This window comes from Carex rostrata, chromosome 13 (assembly GCF_964058835.1).
Source record: "Carex rostrata chromosome 13, lpCarRost1.2, whole genome shotgun sequence".
Taxonomy (NCBI): Eukaryota; Viridiplantae; Streptophyta; class Magnoliopsida; order Poales; family Cyperaceae; genus Carex; species Carex rostrata.
The window spans coordinates 556,529-578,013 of NC_135930.1; the positions used below are offsets into that span (position 1 = coordinate 556,529).

The following is a 21,485-nucleotide window of genomic DNA, read 5'->3' on the forward strand; positions in this document are numbered from 1 at the left end:
TCTAAACAGAAATATCCTTTTACGTTGGGTGATATGAATAATGAATTCACCCTGTCCGTGTGTCGAGTCCGTCAAGGCGTCAACAATACCTCTCCATTTTCTCCACATACTTCGTATTCTCTGAGAAACCTCAACTTTTGCGTGACCGACGTGTCCGGTGACTATTCGGGGATAGCGGAGGGGACAGTATAATTTCTGTTTTGAGATTCGGGCAGAACGTATCTGAACGATTGAGATTTTCCAAAAGAAACGCAAGAGTTGAGATATACCAGAGGATGCGAATTCAGCTTGCTCACTCTCTTCTATAACATCCCGAATTTGTGCGCGTCAGGCACTGTAAGGAGGGGAGGAGGGAGGGAGATGCATCTAAGCGAGAACGAGGGAATAGAAGGGAGAATTTTCGTCGTGACAGGTGGATTAGGCGTTGTGCTTGGAATTGGCGAGGAGAGGCGCTCGTGAGGTTCGATCCCTCGACCTCTCGCCAGATTCTTCTTCTCCTCTCCACTCCTCTCTCCGCCAAGCTGGTGTTCTTCTAATCCACGGTAAATTTTTCTCCTCTCCTTCATAATTCCTCCTCAATTGATCCAGTTAATTTCCATAATTCTAGTATGCTGCATTCAATTTCTCCTTCCATTTCTAATGGGTAAAGATTTTAACAGACCATTTTTGGCTTCATACAGCGCAAAGACTATAGAACCAAAATAGTACTGTAAATAGTTTGTGTGCTGCATGAAGCCAAAATTTCTCTGTTAAAATTTTACCCTTTCTAATCCGCAGCTTACTGTAATTCAATTTATCTCTTCTCCTTCAAATTCCTCCTCAATTGGTTCAATTAATTTCCAGAATTTTAGTATACTGTCATTCAATTCCTCCATTCCTCTCTCCGCTGAGTTGTCATTCATTTAATTTTAGTATACTGTCATGCAATCAGGGGATGTAAGAAAGAAGAAGGATGTAGACAGAGCTCTGCGTGGTGTGGATTGTGTCTTCCATCTGGCCTCCTATGGTGGGTCAGGTAAGGACATGCTCCGAGCTGGTGGGGTTGATGAGACCAATATAACCGGCACGTGCAACGTGCTTGACTCTTGCCGCGAGTTGGGTATCAAATGGCTTGTTTACTTGAGCTCCTACAATGTGGTTTTTGGTGGCAAAGAGATTTTGAACGGTAACGAGACCAACCCGTACTACCCGATTGAATCAAATCCTGACCCATTTGGCAGGAGTAAATCATTGCTGAGCAGCTCGTGCTGAAGAGCAATGGTCGGCCCGGCAAGTAAGTCCAGTCTACAGTCTGACTAGTCAAATAGAACTATCACATAGAGAAATCAATTATGAAAATCTGGTTGAGTCCATGCAAGGAAAAATGGAAGTATCATAATTTATGAGAATACTAAATTTACTACCACACTCTAAACAACATGTTATTTTCTCTCACTCTAGAAATAGAAGTGGGACCCGCTTCTATACATGTGCAGTAAGACCTGCATTGGTGTATGGTCCTGGTGAACTGAAGCACCTGCAAAGACTGGTGTCTCTTGCAAAGTTAGGACTTCTACATTTTAAGATTGGGGGTGAAAATGTTAAAACAGACTGGATATATGTGGAAAATCTGGTGTTGGCCCTCTTATTGGCAAGTATGGGCCTATTGGATGATATACCGGGTCGAGAAGGTCAACCCGTTGCCGCTGGTCAAGCCTATTTTGTATCTGATGGTAAAGTTTACAAATACTTTACAGTCAATTTTTTATTGCAATAAAACTGAATTATAAACTCTCTTTCCAGGTTTACCAGTAAATACATTTCAATTTATTGCAATAGAACTAAATTATCATCTCTCTGTCTTTCCAGGTTCACCGGTGAATACATTTCAATTTGTTGTTAACCCACTTCGTAGAGGTTTAGGCTACAGCGCCCCAAAATTTAGCATGGATCTAAAGCACGGGCTAGTTATATCACGCATATGTTGGTTTCTGTACATGCTGTTGTTTCCATGGCTCGGGAAGAAATGGCTTCGTCAACCCCTCATTCTTCCATCTGAAGCATATAAGGTATTTGCTTGTTTTGCAAACAGCACCCTTAATATATCATATTTACTGGTACCAGTTGTTTGGTACCCCTATGACATTTTTATTTAGTTAATGAAATCAGTGGGTTTACCTTATTTTATCCAAAATAAAATATCATATTTATAATCAGCATGCAACTGTCACTTGGGTACTGCACATTACAAGCCTGATTTACATATTTAAATTAGCTTTTGCCTTAATTAAACTAAAATAACGGAAAGAGGATTTTAAATTTGCACTTTACCTTCCATATGTGTAGTAACTGGTTATGAAGCTATTTGGTGTCGAGACTTATATAGCAAAGTTAGAAAAACCTCAATTATTTTAAGCTTGGCCTGAAAATAACTTTCGGTGTCACATTCTGAAATCAGTTATTTTTCATCATCCATTCCTCTCTTTTTCTATATTTAGTTAATTTTTTTTTACTGATTGTGTATAACAGATTGGAGTCGCACATCATTTTTCCATCCTTAAAGCAAGACAGGAGCTTGGATATGTTCCCCTAATTTCTCCCCGGGATGGTGTAACCGCAACTGTTTCCTATTTCCAAGAGAAAAAAAGACGAGAACTAGATGGGCCCACCATTTATACCTGGCTTTTTGCTACATTTGGGATGTTTGCCATGTTTTGTGCAGCATTTCTACCTCCAATTGGACCTCTCAGTTTCAATTATCAGCTCCATTTATTGGTGTTTAGGTCTCTTAGAGATTAGACTTGTGTTTATTGTGGCGTCCATGTTGCATGTTTGTGAAGGCATCTATGCATTTTACCTGGCAAGGAGGGTGGATCCAAAAAATACCAAAGGCTGGTTTTGGCAAACTGTAATGCTAGGTTTCTTTTCTCTTAGGTATCTCCTCAAGAGGTCTAGAAGCAAAACTGAATAAATGGTAAATTCTTAATTTTAAAATTTTTAGGCAGTGCAAGCAGATTCAAGAGATAAAAGGGATTGGGCTTTTGAGTATTCACATTGTGTTGATATTTTGTTTTTCATTTTAATTTTTTTGTGTTATTATTTGTTGTTGTAAACTGTTAAGCGCCTCAAATCAGTATCCCTACGTGTGTAAACTGTATATTCTTTCGTTAGTACTGACACTGGTATGTACCCCTACATGTGTACACTGTATATTCTTTCCTTAGTACTGACACTGGTATGTATATTCTTATTTAGGAGTCAAAAGAGTTCTCATTGAAAACAGGAAGAAAAAGGGCACAATACAATTAGCCTCGAATTGCCGTTTTTCTCTCTAGTTTATACTTTAAAAGGGATTTTAATTTATCTATTAAGGGATCTGATAAGTTGGTCGCTCTAGTTGTTCTGTCCGTTTGATGCTGCTTAAATGGATGTGATTTTATCTCGGTAGAGAATTTGGAGCCAAATAGCTCTAATTGTTAGTTCCAGTCAAACTAACGGCTCTAATCTCTTGACGTACAAATTTTGTAATTCCAAATATGTTGCGTCTTATATTGGGGATTCAAATCTACCTCTACAATTGTTGAGTTGATATCTACTTGAAATCCATGTGTAAAAGAGCTGAAACCACCTTTCTGTCTCTAATTTGTGAGAGTATACACAAATATTAAAACATCAAATTTCTTCAATACCAATAATATTGACAAATATCATTTTACATGATAAACATCCACCATTATTTAATTAAGAAAAGACATTTATTCATAAAATGAAAATATTTGGTAACTATGACAATCAACGTTAAATTTCATCAAATAAAGAAATTATATATTGACCATGTATTTTGATGCAGCTAGAAAATGATGGAGATGATCAGTTGCTATAATTTTAAGCACCTCAATATATTATCAACTAAATTTCGTAATTAATGCAGTAAAATTAAATACATGGCCAATATATATCTATATTATTGCAAAGAACATATATTTAGGAGTTTATATATGTTGATTGTCACTTTAATTAAATATATTTTAAATATAACCGCTTAATACAGTAAAAGTCAAATTTTATAATAGCTTAGAACCGAAGTATTAGGCTCCTTTGAGAGGTAGGTCTTGACATAATCAGGAATAAGAAACTCCTGGTACAGTGGAGGATTCTTATCAGATAAGAGCAACTTCAGAGGGCCAAAAGGTTTCTCAGAATCCAAAGCTGGTGTAATACAAGTTGCAACTGAGATCCTGGGTCCTTTTTTGCTTGCTAAAACATGGTGCTCTATGCTCTTGAACTTGTCATTGCTAAAACACTATTTAAACACAATGCGAACAAAAAACTGACTAGAAAAATCTAATCCACAGTAACCACTTGGTAAGTGTATTTCTGAGAATTAATCCTATTAATTACTAAAGTATAATAACTGATTAACTGGTTTGATTCCTTCTGAGTCCTACTCTTGTTTCTTCTTCTGACAGTGTGGCTTGACCACCTTAGAGGGCTTTATCTTAGATATTTTGGATTTATGTTTTCTAGTCTCTTTAATATTGGGCTACTCTTTCCCTCAGCTAAATGTTAAGCTGCTTATCATCTCCTGTGCACTAGTTGCTATTGTATGTAGTAGTTAATTGTGACTTAGGTTTTTGCTCAATGGTATCTTATTTGGTACCATTGTTTATCTGTAAGACATTATCCAGGTTTCAATATATGAATTAGGTTGGTTATACCCACTATTATAAAAAAAAAAAAATACTAAAGTATAATTATTATATTAAAAAAATGAATTCTATCAGGTTTTAAACAACTCAGAAGCCTATTATATTTATTATAGAGCTACAATAAATATTGTCCAACTATTTTTTTTTAATCACGTGCATGTACAATTGGGTCAAAATCATCTTTTTGTATTGATATTTATATTCAAGGAGAAACTTCATGTATACCCCTGAAAAACATCAAAATTATGTATTTTCCTCTAAAGTTCATAATATTATATTTTATCCTTCTAAATTTCTAAAAATTCCATTTTACCATTTTACCCATTCATTTATCCATTTTATTTTTTTTACTCAATTAAAAATCATTTAAATTTATCATTTACCGTGTATTAAAAAACAAAAAAAAATGTAGCATGTTTAAAAAAATATCAATCTTCCAATTGGTCAGTTTGCAAGTGCAAATTAAATGAGTAAATTATCTACTTATGACGCTTACACAATCATATATCTAAATGTTACTTTATAAGCGTCATAAGTAGAAAAATTACCCATTTGCCCTCTAAGGAGACTTCTTGACGATGAACAAAGAATTCGGGAATCTTGCTTATGCCGGAGTCGACAAGGCCTTTCACACCAGTTTTTGTCTCATCAAATTCCTGAAAATCTTTTGGAGAAAACGATCCTCACAACTGGTGATGATTTCGTTGGCCATGACACACAAGAAACAAATTTGGAGAGGATGATATATATAAAATAAGAAAAGGTGGCGCATTATATATTAAGGCTGCTTTATGATCCACATTCTGATTAATTTATATACGAGTAAGGCTTGGGTGCTATGGATAGCATAGAGGGCTATGGTGCTACGGCTCAATATTCAAGTTTTCAAAATCCTAACGGTCGATCCAAACCCCTTTTGCGGGACCTCTCGAGACGTCTAAACCTTAAGCGCAAGATACGCTCTTCGTAATCAGGTGCGGGGTTCTTGGACTTGTTTGATATTTCATTTTCAGAAATTAAATTATCTTTTCCGATTGTCATATTGTGTGATTGATTGTTGCATACTTGGAATTGTCATGTTGTATGTTGGATTGTTGCATAATTAGAATTATGTGAATGGTGTGCATAATACATCTAAAACCGAATTGTTGCGGTATGGTTGATTTGCATATTTGTATGGTTGTCATTTTGATTGTTCTCTTATGAGTTGACTATGGATAAAGGTCACCACAAATTGATGATTGTGAAATGATATGTGAATGAAATGACAAAGTTGAGCTGTATCAGCTAACTTTGAGATGATATGTGAATGAATTTGCAAAGTCTGCAAGCTGGCTTTGATCCCAAGATCCTAATGGCCTTAGGTGAACGGCCCTCAAGGTTTCCCAGTACCGGTTGGGACGAGGGGTGGGTGACTATATATATATGTGTGTTGATTGTGATTATGGGTGACTTATGTGTGACGTCTGTGGCTCGGGGGCATTACCCTACGTGGTAATGCATTTGGATGGTCAGTTGACTATGACGACATTCTGAATTATTTCATGTGAATTTTCATTTTATGACTTCGAACCAGACTTTAGTAAATGGTTAAGCCAAAGCATTTACAGATGGGTGTCAGACAAAGGGTACAACTCGGTGGAACATCTGTAGGTGTCTGTAACCCTACAGATGAGGGTCAGATAAAGGGTCCAGCTCGGTGGAACATCTGTAGATGCTACCAGCCATAATAAAATAAGTTAGGTCAAATATGTGTTTGTTTGAACTTCATCTTGGAAATTCCTTAAGTTGCTTTTCATTCAATTATTGTTGTCGAGTATATGCATTCATTTATATATATTGTTATAGAACTGCTAGTGTGATTTTGTATGGATTTCATTTTTGAACATGGAGTCTGATTGCAAGTCCAATAACCTGATTGTGGCAAATTTCGCACTGAGAATTTATTCTCACCCCCACCTTTGGGTTCTTTTTTACAGGTATCGGTGCGGCTGGGTCTGGAGAGACACACTAGTAGCTGACCCTTGGTATAGATCACCATATTACCTTAGCAGTTATTTTGTTATTTGACTAGAGAGGCATATCTTGTTTTGTTGTATAGTGCTCTCTATGTCACACCTTATGGTCAGTATCCGTACGAGATACCTCTTGTATGATCTACTTGTACCAGACATTTTGTACTTGAACTATATATATAAACTTATTTTAGGTATTTTATTGTGATGTGATGGAAATATTGTAATTGCCTTGTAAGCATACATGGAGTTGTATGCTTACGGCGGGGCCCTGTCACGCCTCGTGGCTGCGGGGTGTGACAATATATATATATATATATATATATAGTACGGTCAGACCAAATGCGGTATAAGTTAAAAGAACCGCAGTTTGCAAAAACAGAATAAAAGTTTGGTTTGCAAAAATTAGCTCGGTTTCAACTTAGAGTATTAATAATACCCGGGTCGGGTATACCCGACCATACCCGCCCGTGCCCGAGCCCGGGTATGGGTCGGGTACTCGGGTACGCGGGTACGGGCAAAAATCGAACCGGACCCGTTTTTTTAGACCAATACCCGACCATACCCGTACCCGACCATACCCGTACCCTAGTACCCGAGTATCCGTAGTTCTGTGTTAATGCTGTAAAAATTTTATTTGGTTTTCTATGCTATTCCATAGTTCTGTGTTAGTTGTTAAGAATTCTTTTCCATAGATCGTAAATAATAGCTTATACAAAATAGAAGAAATCACTTTATATTAAACTTCTTGTATGAATTAATTATTGCAGATGAGAGCAATAGAATAAGAGGAAGAGTAGTGGGTTCAATGCTTTGTTATTACCAATGATGTTGAGGTAACTTTTTTCTTTTATGAACTACTAAAACTATACATTTCTTATAATCTGTAAAACCACAAAGTAATTAGCATTTTGTACTATAGCATGACATTGGTACTGCTTGTTGCATTATATGACAAAGCAGGTTGGAGCAAGAGAAGTATTAGATGAAGAGCGATTGTTATTTGTGTTATTGTGTTGAATTATGGAAAACTATGTTGTTTGTTATGTTAAATTACATCTCATTGTTGTTTTGTTATTAAATTAGACTTATTTGTGTAATTGTGTCAGTATTTCTCTTTTTATTTTGACTTGTTACTTGTTAGCATCATTTCTTTGAGTAATTGCTTCGGCTCTGCCTTAGTTGTTTCTAATTTTCTCGTCGTAAAAATTATATTTACAGTTATACTTGTATTTGAAATTAATGCATAGTGCAACAACCAACAGACTATAGTTTATGGAAAAGAAAATAAAAAGTTGGAGAAATTCGGCCTCAAAAAATGAATTGGGCATGGCCGGGCCGGGCCGGATAAGGCAGCCCATGGGCACAGGCAGGCAGGCACGGGCAGGCCTGGGCCTGGAGGAAAAGCCTATGGGCAGGCCGGGCCTAGATTTTCAAGCCCGTCAGACTGGGCCAAGCAGGCGGGCCATTAATTTTTTACGGGCAGGCCAGGCCTGGGCTTGGCAAAATATCCGTGGGCTAGGCCCATTGCCATCCCTACCGACCACTGTTCATTGGAATTCAAAATTAAAAAATTCGGTTTTTCCCTCCCACCCGGTGCCCGCCCTACCCGTACCCGTCCTACCAGTACCCGTACCCGCCTTACCCGTCAAGGGTACACGGGTACGGATATAGAACGGGTAGGGTATGGTTTTTGAAAAATATACACGACATACCCGTACCCGTCCGGGGTATACCCGGGGTACCCGTACCCGCCCGACCATTAATACCCTAGTTTCAACTAAACCGACTGTTTGAACACCCCTGGCTGAGAGAATGAAGCATAACAACCGTATGATCTCTTTTGGAAAGGACGACAGGAGCGATATAGGACCGTCCGATCCGTTTCTTTCGGTGTAGCACTTTTATTCATTTTTTTTTATGAACTTTTGTTACGGAGACCCTGCATTTGACTGTGCAGCATATTCCAACCACAATAGAAATTAAATGAAAAAGCTGCTAACGCCAATTGGGGTTTCAATGGAGCTACCACAAAAATTCCTATGCAGTTTGGGTTGGAAAGCGGGTGCGTATCCTCTGAGATATCTCAACTTTTGCGTGACCGACGTGTCCGGTGCCTATTCGGGGGAATGTAGGGAGTCAATAATACGTGTGCTTTGAGATTCGTGCAGAACGTAGTTAAACGGTTGGGATTTTCCATAAAGTCACGCAAAGTTTGAGATATCACAGAGGATACGAATTATTAGAAAGCCGGGTGCGTATCCTCTGAGATATCCTGAGAGCATCTACATCCCTGAAACTCTTTGAGTTTCTAATCTGATGTGGCAGTTTCTAAACCAGTTTCAGGGATGCAGATGAGTTTCTTATTTAGCAACTTTGCTTCAAAGTTTCTTAATAAGAAACCGTTTATAAACTCTGACGTGGCCAAATAATTCGCTGAAATTCTTTTCTCTTGTAATTTATTTGCTGATGTGGCAATTAAGAAACTCTAATTTTGAGTTTCAGGGATGTGAGGGTTTATAAACTTTTAGAGATAAAATTTCTAAAAATTAGTTAACAGTTATTTAGAAACTCCAAGAGTTTCAGGAATGCAGATGCTCTGAGTAGTGCTCTAAAATGGGTCCCATGAGTGTTGTAACTTGTGAATAGTGGGAAAGATGAACTTCGGCTTTTGGGATGCCCTTGAGTGTTGAGATATGTGTTTCACATGAAATTCAATTAAATTTTCATGATTAGAAGGAAGTTCTTTTATAGTTCCTGAATCACATCCTAACTCGGTAAAAATGGGTCCCATGAGTCGAATGGGTTCAAATTTTATGTTTTACGGTCTTAATTTAGATTAGATATGTATTAAATTTGAGTTGATTCCAAAGATAGTTATTATTTTGAAGGCTATTTTGTTTGATAGTTTTTGAAGCGATGGCAGTTTATAAAATTTTCAGTTAATTGATTATTTAAAAGGTTAAATCCTTTAGATTATATTTATTATTAAAAAAATAAATATTTGTGAAATGTAGGTGCTAACAATTAATATGTTTAATTGATTTCCGACTTGAACACTCCGTTCTATCCATATATATATATCTATATATATAGTTTGATTTCTTGATGATTTGAAAAATGGGGATCATTTGATCATGATGAAAGCAAAACTAAGAGAAAGAACGTGATAGATAGATAGATAGATGGATTAAAAAAAAACAAAAAGATTTTGGAAAAAAGGTCCTATCCAGTGATCTAATCACACCATACATCATCATCTTTTATATATGTTGTATCACCATAATTATTTCCAAATTATATATTTTCAAATTATTAACTTGGTACAATGATTTCCACAAGAAAATTACATACATACGTTTACAACATATTCCACTCCACTGAGGCGCCAGGCACGGTTTTCCACTTTTGTGTTGGATTGACCATTCAAATGAAACGATCAGAGAACGTTGTGCGACTTGTGCAAGTGATGCATACCCGTTATTGTTACTGTTATTAAGGTTAAGCGCATTTAAGATAATATTATTACTTGTGTTATGGATGAATAAAAATAGAATGTGCAACTCAATTTGACCCGCTTCACGTGATCTATGACTATGCTGGGTCGCAGGCCTCACACTTTCTTCAAGGTTCAAGGCTGTAACCTATAAGTCTGTATAATTGGCTAATTGCTGATGTTTTGGAGGTAAGCTCATCAAGAGAGTTGGTAAGCTGAAAGAACACTATATATAGTTATACTTCTATAAAAATAATAAAATTTAGTTTATTTACTAAGTAATTTAAATATGTTTTTCAAGAACTAAAAATTCATGATTATTATTGTTGCATTATCAACTATACTCAATAATTCATTGCGAATGTGCTATTTCTAAATACCTTTTTCATAATTACGTGACAAATTTAATTTATATTTTTTTATGAGTGTTCAAATATGTTCATTTTGATGCCTCCATTGTGCCTTTATTTTTAAAAATTATAATAATTTTGAAATTAAAATTTAATAATAAAATGGTTAGGTATAATTTGTTTTTTTTCTTTATGTACATATAAAAATTATGATATTTTGATTATATTTAATTAGGATGAAGAGCTTGTAAAAATATATTAATGTGGATAATCTCTGAGCGTTTATTTTTGAACTTATTGGTTCATACAAAAACAATGTAAAAAAGATAACAATTAATTTTTGTGGGCTTTGTATAGATCGTGTCAAATAATTATTTCAAGTTTGTTATGGATATTTGTTACTTTTGTCAAACTAATAATTATACTTATCCTTTGTAATGAATATTATTATGTCTAATTCGATGCCCCGTGTCAAATACCAAAGAATGTGTAGGAATCGAGAGTAGCAGGCCTAGTGGTTTCTGAAAATGCTGACCTGTAGATAATAGGCCCTATCCAATCCAGTGGTAAGAAATCTTATATATTTGAGCCCCCCATTCCCATACCCATTCCATTGTGTATTTGTGTGTTTGACCCAACTTTGAAAGTCTGACTTGGCCCTCCTGGATAAAATTATAAGTGCAACATATGGGGTATACTTAGCAAAAGCCGGTCAGAAACAGCTCAGGGTGCAAGTTGCGAGCGCACACCGCAGATCTGGCCAACGGAGCCCACAAGTCGGTGACATAGACTAAAATTTCGGTGGGATTTAATTTAATATACGGGTAAAATTTGCCATCTTACCATCAAAAAAATAATATACAGGTAAAGGGGTCAGAATGGACTCAGTTTGAAGGATCTAAAATATATAATAATAATAATAATAATAATAATAATAATAATAATAATAATAATAATAATAATAATAATAATAATAATAATAATAATAATAATAATAATAATAATAAAGTAATAGCTTAGTTAATGAAGCATCATATTTTAATTGTAGTAGACTTGCTAGCAAGTAGTACTCCAGTTACTAGAAAAATAAAAACGGATTTGCTTTCTTTCTTTTTTTGGACCTTACTCGCAAGTCGCAAGTAACTTAAATTTTGATCAGAATCCAAATCATTTGTAAAATAAAATAAAATAAAATAATTTCCATACCATACCATACCATACCATACCATACCGAGAAATAAAGCCTCGGTCGCTTTATCACTCTTCTCGCTTCTCATTTGTAAACCGCAAAAGAGACTACAGAGGTCAGTGTAACTAACTTAGGGTTTACGCTTACATTTACCTTCTAATCGAATTAATTAATGTAGCGGGACTGTTAATTGTTGTTGTTTTGGTGTCATATTCTCTTATAATTGTTCGCTGCTTGCCTTGGGATTAGCTATATATATTCTCTCTTTTCAGATTTAGGGATTATGTTTACCAATTTTTAATTATATTAACCTTACGTACAATTTTTTTTTTTTTTAAGATTTTGATTGTTACAATGCCATGCCATCAGTCGGCTGTGAACCAAATTGCATGGTATACGATATTGATGGCTTTTGCACATGAGGTGTTTGTAAAAATGACTTCTTAAGGATGCTTAATTTGTACTATTTGATCAGTGTTTTCTGATTTTAGTTCAAATGGATATATTGCCCAAATGTGTTTAAATAAAATAGCTTTGTACATTGTAATTGATGAACTAATGATCCATAAAACACATAAAATCTTTTGCTTACTGTAACCAACCAAATTATATAGGTCATGGCTAGGAGAAGTGGGAGTACTGCGATTGGAATCGACCTCGGCACGACATACTCCTGCGTTGGGGTTTGGCAGCATAATCGAGTGGAGATCATTCCCAATGACCAGGGAAGCCGTACCACGTCTTCTTACGTGGCCTTCAAAGGAGCCGAGAGACTCGTTGGTTATGCGGCTAAGAACGAGGCCACCATGAACCCTACCAATATCGTCTTTGGTGCGTCTCGCTCTTCTAATATATTATTTTTCCTCGTTTGTTAATAACTCAAATGTCCAGTTTTTATTCCTAGTACTGCCTCTTATTATGGTTTTTGTGATCAAGTGACTCATGCACAAAGTTTTCATATTTATTTCTCGCATAAATTTCCATATTCTTTAGTTTCTCACTAGACTTGCTAGATGTTGTATACTATGTGGAGGCATCACTCAGTACACAAAAGTAAAAGCAAAAGCACCAAATTTATTATAATAGGTACATATACCCTTCTCCTTTCATTTTATCACTTGGCACGTTGGACCATAAAACGTGTCATTTTCTGATCAATTGGATGTTCTGCCACTCAAATAAAACTCTTAGTACTTTATCAATTTTCTCTTTTATCATTATTTATTTGTTTTATTTGGTGCTTCTTTAGATAACATCAAACTTCATATTTTGACTTAAATTGAGTCTTAGTTCTTTTAAGTTTCCTTATAACTAATTCTTTGTATTGTTCTGTTGTTCAAAATAGTGCGGGCTTATCTTGATTACTGTACTAAACTTTTTAAGTGCCAAGAATTTGTTTTTTCTTTTTTTCTTTTTCTTTTTAAAAAAACTTGGAAGAGGGTCCCAAGTGCTGTATTGATAAATAAACAGTTCTTTACAACACACTCTGTTATTACATTCTAGCATCAAAGTCTATGCCAAATCACACCCTAGTAACGTCTATGCCTTACCAATTACCATAATCCTAGCAGAGTCTAATCCACCATTCCCACTGCGCCAAAATCAGGTTTACCAATATGTCAGGCAGTTTCTTCCTGACCGATCTGAATATGACACTATTCCTTTGGTTCCATATATACCAGCATACACACAGTATAAGTACAGGCCCCTCTGTTTTCCATTTCTCTGGTTTACCTCTTGTATCTTTGATCGATTTTTCCCAAATAGATAAAACATCCTCTTGATTTAGAACACACTGAAACCCCATTCTCCTATTTAATTCATCCCAAACTGAGGCTGCATATTCACACCTGAAAAGTAAATGGATAGCAGTCTCCATCCCACAATTGAGGCACATCACACAGTTCATCTGACAATGGATTTTTCGCTTTGAAAGGACATCCCGGGTTAGAATTTTACCCCTGAGTAATAGGTAACAAAAAATCCTAACTGTTGGTGGGGTCTTAGTTTTCCAAATTTGTACAGTGGCATCCATTATTTTCCCTCCTTCTGACAGTTTTTCATAAGCCGATTTTGCTGCGTACTGTTTATTTTCTGCCAATCTCCACTCAATTGAATCACATTCCTCTGTCAGGGTAGGCAAGGGTTGTATAGCTCTATCTGGTGCCAGGTCATGTATAAGAGGTAGTGCATGCATTGTCAAATGAACTGATTTATTCCTTCTGTGACATAGATCCATGCATTGTAGTTGACTAGCAATTAATTATTTACTTGCTTGTTTTCAATTTCTTTTAGATGCCAAGCGGTTGATTGGTAGACGCTTTTCTGATCACGTCCAAAGTGACAAGGAGCTGTGGCCTTTGAAGGTAATTGAGGGCAATGGGGATCGGCCCCACATCATTGTCAATTATCAAGGTGAGGAGAAGCAATTTGCTGCTAAGGAGCTAGATATCTGCATTGATTCTTACAAAGAGGAAGCAAGTGGCGGAGGAATTTCTCGGTTGCATGGTAACAGATGCCGTAGTCACTGTCCCTGCATACTTTTATGATGCCCAGCGTCAGGCAACCAAAGCTGCTGGTCTTATATATTGCTGGCCTAAATGTTATGCGTATCATGGATGAGCCGACTGCAGCTGCTGTGGCTTACGGCTTTAATAGAAATGAAGTTAACTCTCATGTGAAGAAGAATTTGCTTATTTTTGACCTTGGTGGTGGCACTTTTGACGTCTCCGTACTTAGTATTAGTAACGGTGTAATTGAGATAAAGGCCACTGCTGGTGACACTCATCTGGGAGGGGAAGACTTTGACAATCGAATGTTACATTTTTGTGTGGAAGAGTTTAGAAAGCAGCATAGGAAGGACATCAGCCGCAATCCAATGGCTCTGATGCGCCTTAAGACCGCATGTGAACAGGCAAAGAGAATCCTCTCCACCACCACCCAAACTGCTGTCTACGTTGATTATCTCCATGAGGGTATTGATTTTTATTACACAATAACTCGTGAATGGTTTGAACATCTCAATGTGGACCTCTTCAAGAAATGTATTGAGACTGTTGCAAGGTGTCATGAGGATGCTGACATTCAAAAGGAGAATATTGATGGGGTGGTTCTCGTTGGCGGTTCTACCCGGATTCCGAAAATCCAACAACTCTTGAAGAATTATTTTAATGGTAAGGAGCTGCTATGTAAAAGCATCCACCCAGATGAAGCTGTTGCATATGGTGCTGCTATACATGCTGCAAAGTTAAGTGGACAAGGTAATGAGGATATCAGAAGTTTGGTGCTCATTGATGTTACCCCATTTAATTTCTCTTGGCACCGATTGATACTTCATATAAATGTTCAAAAGAGGTCCTTAATATAAATATTCCGTAGTAATTAAGAGAAAGACTGCGGCAAGGCTAGGCACCAATTAGAATATTCAAAAGATTTGAGTGCATATTTTACATGTTTCATTTGGCTACGTACATTGAAACTTCCAGAAAAATATAAATATTTTATATGTTTCTTTCTTGAAACACTTTTTTTTATTATATTTTCTTTATTACTTCTTTGTGATGGTATAAAGCAGACTAAAATTCCTTAATTACAGGTTCCTGTAATTCCTTTGGAATAACAGCAGATTTATTTCCATTCTTTTATCATAATAAAATTCGGTATGAGTTGCCCTCTCTTTTTCAACTAAAATTGCTCTGTCAAAATTTAAAACTAAATTCGCCTTAAAAAGATATGTATACAGGGCGATTAATCTACGGATACATATTAGAATATAGAGTCACATGAACTTTAAGATACAAATACTAATTAACAAAATTCAAATATGAGATGAATTAATAATTTATGTTAGTTTGTTTAGTTTTATAATTTGGCTTCAAAATTTTTTTTCTAAATTTAAAATATTAATTTTAACCATGTGCTTAATTACGATTCCAATTATTTTATTGTCACAATACTAAAAATTAAATTGTTTATATATGATCATTCTTCGATAATTTTAAATACCTTTATAAACAAGTAAAATCTGAAAAATTATATTTATATGACAATGAACTCGCCCCCTTGACCGACTTAAAAAATTCATTAGTTATCCGAACTCCTTTTGGGAAACTTTATATTATTAGTTATCCGAACTCCTTTTGGGAAACTTTATATTATTAAAGAGTTAGGCTAATATGACACTAGTGTTATATCAAACTAAATAACACTACATCTTAAACCCTTAGATATGCTTTAAGATTCGTACTATCCGTTTTTACTGTTCAAGCACTTCATTTTGTACGGATCTTAAAGCAGATCTAAGGGTTTAAGATGTGGTGTTATTTAGTTTGATATAACACTAGTGTCATATTAGCCTAACTCATTATTAAATATAGAAAGTTTGCCAAAATTTAAATTATTAAAAGATGGTTAATTGAATAAATGGAATACTCTCGTAATAACCCTATTAAAAATTAAAATGGGCAATTGGGAATCCTGATTTGAAGAGTAACTATAGCATTTTCAAACTTTGAACTCTACGTTATGGGATAGAAGTCTGTTAAAATGGGCAATTTGGTGAAGACTTTGGATAAATATATTAAGAAAATAGGGAATATTATCATAACTTATGGATAAGTTATGTTCAAAATTAGTCCGTTGAACATCTTTCTTAAAATTTAGACAGGTTTGGCCTTATGCTTGGTACTTTTTAATGTTTAGACATCTAATTGTTTTATGCGTAGTAATTGTTATCTTATGCTTGGTCTTATGCTTGGCCTTACGCATAAAACAATCATCTTTCTAACACTTTGGGTATTATAGAACTATTATCTTGATTCTGAGTTTCTGGAGTATATTTATTTTGAAACAAGGAAATAATTGAAACAAAAAAAAATCTGTTTCTTATGACCTGGTTAACATTGTTGTAGGTTTTGGATATAATGGAATAATGAAATTAATTAGTAGTGGCATCTCCTATTTTCTATCATATTAAATTGGTGAACTTGTTGGGGAATAGGGGAATACATGACTAATCCTACTAACTTTCGGTGTTTTATTATTATTTTTTTTTAATTTGCCATTTTTTTCTTTTGTGAATTACAGGTTTTTCCCTGATGGAATTACATGATAGAAGTTGAAGTTGTCTGTATGTGGCGGTATGTATTATCACGCGCCACTTATTAATTGGGTTTTTCCACCAAAAGAAATCCAGGTTGTTATCGTATTTATTAGTTTAATTATTATGACCATTTTTTAAAAACACTATTTTATTAATTCACTTGTATGAAATTATAAAATGCTGTCTTTAGTTCATTTTTTTCTTCTCTTCTTTGTTAGTTTTTTTTTCCCTTTTCTAAACCATTTGAAGATCGCATGTACGTTAAGAAGGTTCCTGTGTTAATAATAATAAACTGCTGCATATCATATTATGCTCTCTCTGTTTTTTTTTTTTTTTTTAAATAAAATAAATAAATATGCCACCAAGGTCTAGCTAGGATTAATATTGTTTCAACTTGTTAAATTTTTCTTGTCACTTTTTCTAACTTTAGAACCCTGATAAGCGAGGATGGGAGCAAATCCTGACTGAAACAAAGATTAGTATTTATAATATGAGCAGAGCGCAGTAACAAAGATTAATTGTACATCTTTAATTTTGTTTCCTTTCAAAAAATATTATACTTTTTAGCAGTCATGCATCTGTAAAATACTGTTTAGTGTTTATAATCAACAGTCTACATCTGAATTCTTTAACGGATATTATTGGTTTGAAACTTTTAATAAAATTCTAGCTTATGTTGCTCTCGTCTAGTGACTAAAAAAGTGATGCTTTTGCAAAAATCAATGCGGATGCATGCAAGCAAATATATAGCATATAGAATATGTCAAAATGAACTAGTGCGAACGAAACTGAATTTCGTTCCCAATATAAAACATTAGAAACATTTTTGAAAATATTGTAACAATTTGGCACCGAATTGGGACAATTTGTTTTTAGTAATATTTTTTTATTTATTTGTAACTAAAGAGTAAATTACATAATGTAGAGTCGTATGAATAATGAAGACATTTGAACCTTTCTCTATTTAGAAATATTATTTTTAATTATAAAAACAAGACTTGAACAAGAGTTCTAAATTTGTACTTTGCAAGAAAGATCAATTTTATTATAGAAGTCCAATCTGGTTCAAATCAGTTTCTAGCCGAGTCTGGTGCAAATCAGATAATTATTGAAGTCGAGTCTGGTGCAAATCGATCAGATCAATGTTTACATGAGACAATAAGCTATTTTAAAGTTTTGATGGATATACACTATAAATTTTATTTTAAAATTTTGTCTACATTTAGTAATGTATTGTTTTAAGTCAAAATAATTATGTTCATATCCCTCTCTGGATTTCACCTGAGATACTCTTTTAAGCCTAAGAATCTGTATCCTCCGAGGTACCTAACTCAAGAAAATTGACACAGACGGTTCAGATTAACTCAAAACGGTACCTCTTCGGAGATGGCGCAGAGGTTCAGTATTATTTTTACTTTGAGATTCGTGCCAAGTTAAAAGATCGATTCTGAACTGTCCGTTTCCAATTTGCTCGAGTCAGGTACTTGGGCTGATCCGAATTCTAAGCCCAACCCAGGCCTATTTTACTTTGTCTGCTACAAGAGACGAGAACATTTAACCCTTCTAGAAGGCCCATAATAAAATCAATAACGAAAAAGGCAGAGTCCAAACCAAATCAAGAGTTCTAAATTTGTACTTTTCATTTGCAAGGAAGATTATAGAAGTCGTGTCTGGTGCAAATCAGATCAATATTATTATAGTTTATAAGTTAATTGTAATGCATTTATTTTTATCATGTTTTTCTATCGCTTGATTTTATACTAAATTAATTTGAAAATTTATAAATTTTAGATGTAAACACATCGGTCGGGAAGTAGATAGGTTTCAACGGTTTGGATTCAGATTGTTTGAAATCATTTTGATAGGTTTTGAAGGTTAGCTCAGCAAAAGACTTGGTCAGCTTAAAATACTCTTAAAATAGTAGGGGTGCAAACAGGTCGGATATTATTTGTTTGAATCTTGATCCGTAATTGAATTTTTGCGGATTCAGATATTTGAATACAGATAGTTGATATGAATAAGTATGGATTCAGATAAATATATGATTTTGATTTCGGACACAGATACAGATAATTATCAGGATCTGTATATTATAAATTTTCAGATATCCGTATATATTATCAAAATGAGCCCTGCAATCGTCGCATCCTTCTTTGATTAGTAAGGCGAATAGTGTTGCTCTTTGATTCTTTAAATTAAGTTCAGACCCACTGCACCAAGAGATTCACAGTATTGCTGGTTCATTTTTCTGACTGCGGTACGTGGATTGAATCAGACATGAAAATAAACATAAAAACAATTAATTATTTAATTCATATGTTGGTTTCTACAATGTTTTTAGAAACTATAAATAAAAAATAAAAAATTATTAAATCAACTTGATTGCTTTGATTTTTATAAAACCACAATAACTGATATGCTATTTTGATCCGGAATATTTTTTTTTGGGGACCAAGATGTCATTTCGATCCGAGCCATTTTCACATATTTTGATTAAAACTGATGTAGCTGTTGGATAAAACTTGTGAAGACATTTCGGGCCAAAATGATATATCAGTTCTAGAAAAAAAAAATATCTCGGACTGAAATGATATCTCGGTTCTTATGTTTTTGTAAAAATCAAAGGAATCAAGCTGGTTTGTTAAAATATATATATTTTTTATTTATGGTTTCTAAAAAAAATATACTGCTTTCTAATAGCTAATAGTTCTACATTGAACCCAATTAATTTCCGACACAATGAAAAATCATAAATTATTCAAAAATATCGGTCACTGGCAAAGAATTACCAAATTAATTTACATAATAAGTTATTTTTATTTTCTAATAAGAAAAATAATTTGTTAAATATAATAAATTAATGTTGTTACAATATCGGAATTATATATCCAAACTATATCCAATATGTATCCGTATCGTTAATATCTAATCCGTATCCGTATATGTTTAATATCTAATCTATATCTGCATCCGTTTAATATCTGATCTGTATTCATATTCGAAAAAAAAATTAGATACGGATATGGTTTTACCATTACCCGATCCGTATCCAATCGGTTTGCACCCCTACAAAATAGATAAACAGATTTTTTTTTTAAAATGTTAAATTATTAAGAGGACCATTGAAGGACCTTCATTACACATTATTATTGCCAGATTTTGGTAGCTTGACAGGAAAAAAAATACTTAGATTAATAAACGCCTGAAACGATGAAATTCGAAGGGTATATAGGCAATTTCACCTTTAATTACATGGAGCATGTGGGCTCCAAAGTGTGTTGGGTAGTCAAGTCAATTGCCTTCGTACTACATTTAACAGGCTACATTATCCTTTGCAGCATGCATGCAGTAGCGAAGCATGAGATTTAAATTTGTCAATCAATCATGTTTATCTACAACAACGGTACAACTTCTAATGACTGATTGACTGGTGTGGCTTCATCTCTTTCAACCACAGGTTGTGCTGCATGGCCACAGGAAATATACATGTCTCACAATTGATTAGTTCTTGTCAGTGTTTTTTAATGCAGCCACAGGAAATATACAAGATTTTAATAGGTAGAATTTATTAATTGCTTTGGATGGATTGTTCAGACATAAAAAAAGTAAAAATTGATATGCTAGCATAACTGCCGATAAACTATTGTTAATAAATACTATAAATTAGCATAACTCTTGAATAAGTAACTTACGGTAAAATAAAATAATACTATAAATTCAACACTTTTTATTTATTTTTGAAACTGATATTGAAAATTGCAAAGTATTCAAATAGATAAAAAAATATTTAAACAAGGATAAAAATGTTAACTACCAATGAGCATTAAATACTAAATTAAGCACCAATAAAATTGTCATATTTCAAGAGCTGACTTGTTATAAATCAAAAGTCTAGAAGATGAAATTATCTCTTATGGCCTGTTCGGCCGCAGATGGGATTGTGGGAATGAGTTGGATTTTTGGTACATCCCAAAAAAATTTTTTGTAGCTGTTCGGATGACATGTTTATTCCTACTTCTTACTTTTTTATTTGCCATTTCGGTTCGGTTCCTAACTCAGTTCAATTTGATGGGAAAAACTTCATTTTTATTTTCCCAATTGCAGACTCTTTTTTTTATATGTACTCTCTCTACTCTCTCATCTGTCATCATTCTACTTTACACGTGAAATCTATGAAACAGATATAAGATATATATAACTAGTTCCCTTGTATTTTATTTTTGCTTGTGGGACTAACTTATGCAACCGATCCTAACACTTTTTTACTTTAATTAATCATTTAATCAATAACAAAGCTAGTTGGCCTTTGCTTCTATATGGAAATAATTGAGTGCATCTTTGCCGATTTTTTTAAAAATACCCCAAAAAATAATTATTTTATTAATAATAACCAGATTTTGGACGGAATTTTAAAAATACCCAGGCCGCAGATTTTTTCTGCGCTCCGGAATTTTTATTCCGGGCCGCAGAAAAAATTTGCGCCACGAAAATTTTTTTTTTTTTTTTTTTTAGAATTTTTTATTCCGAGCGCAGATTTTTTCTGCGGCCCGGATTTTTTTTATTTTTTTTTTATTTTTTTTATTTTAGAGTTTGGAGAAAAAAAAAATCCATTATATATGTGTATATATGTGTAGACATATACATAA

At 34.3% G+C, this 21,485-nt stretch overlaps 1 protein-coding gene and 2 pseudogenes across 2 annotated transcripts; 2 read left to right on the forward strand and 1 right to left on the reverse strand.

Annotated features, from left to right (window-relative positions):
• The first annotated feature begins 360 nt into the window (after positions 1-360).
• Positions 361-3,133, forward strand: LOC144563783 (uncharacterized; annotated as a pseudogene). The gene is made up of 5 exons (XR_013514425.1): positions 361-542; positions 932-1,273; positions 1,441-1,712; positions 1,849-2,048; positions 2,509-3,133. The product of XR_013514425.1 is annotated as an uncharacterized LOC144563783 (transcript).
• Positions 3,134-4,036: 903 nt separating this feature from the next.
• LOC144564397 (1-aminocyclopropane-1-carboxylate oxidase homolog 7-like) lies at positions 4,037-11,826 on the reverse strand. The gene is made up of 3 exons (XM_078313996.1): positions 11,761-11,826; positions 5,237-5,344; positions 4,037-4,282 (listed from the first exon to the last, which is right to left on the reverse strand). The coding sequence occupies exons 1-3, from the start codon at positions 11,824-11,826 to the stop codon at positions 4,037-4,039; spliced, it is 420 nt and encodes a 139-aa protein (XP_078170122.1).
• A 529-nt stretch (positions 11,827-12,355) lies between these two features.
• Positions 12,356-15,105, forward strand: LOC144564398 (heat shock cognate 70 kDa protein-like; annotated as a pseudogene).
• The last annotated feature ends 6,380 nt before the right edge of the window (positions 15,106-21,485 follow it).

Excerpts from the sequence above, each read along its gene's own strand:
- LOC144564397 (XM_078313996.1), bottom strand. The coding sequence starts at position 11,826 with ATGAGAAGCGAGAAGAGTGATAAAGCGACCGAGGCTTTATTTCTCGGT. Across the intron at positions 5,345-11,760 it reads GTATGGTATGGTATGGTATG|GAATTTGATGAGACAAAAAC; the intron begins GTATGGTATGGA and ends AAAGATTTTCAG. Across the intron at positions 4,283-5,236 it reads TCTCCTTAGAGGGCAAATGG|TGTTTTAGCAATGACAAGTT; the intron begins GTAATTTTTCTA and ends GTGTTTAAATAG.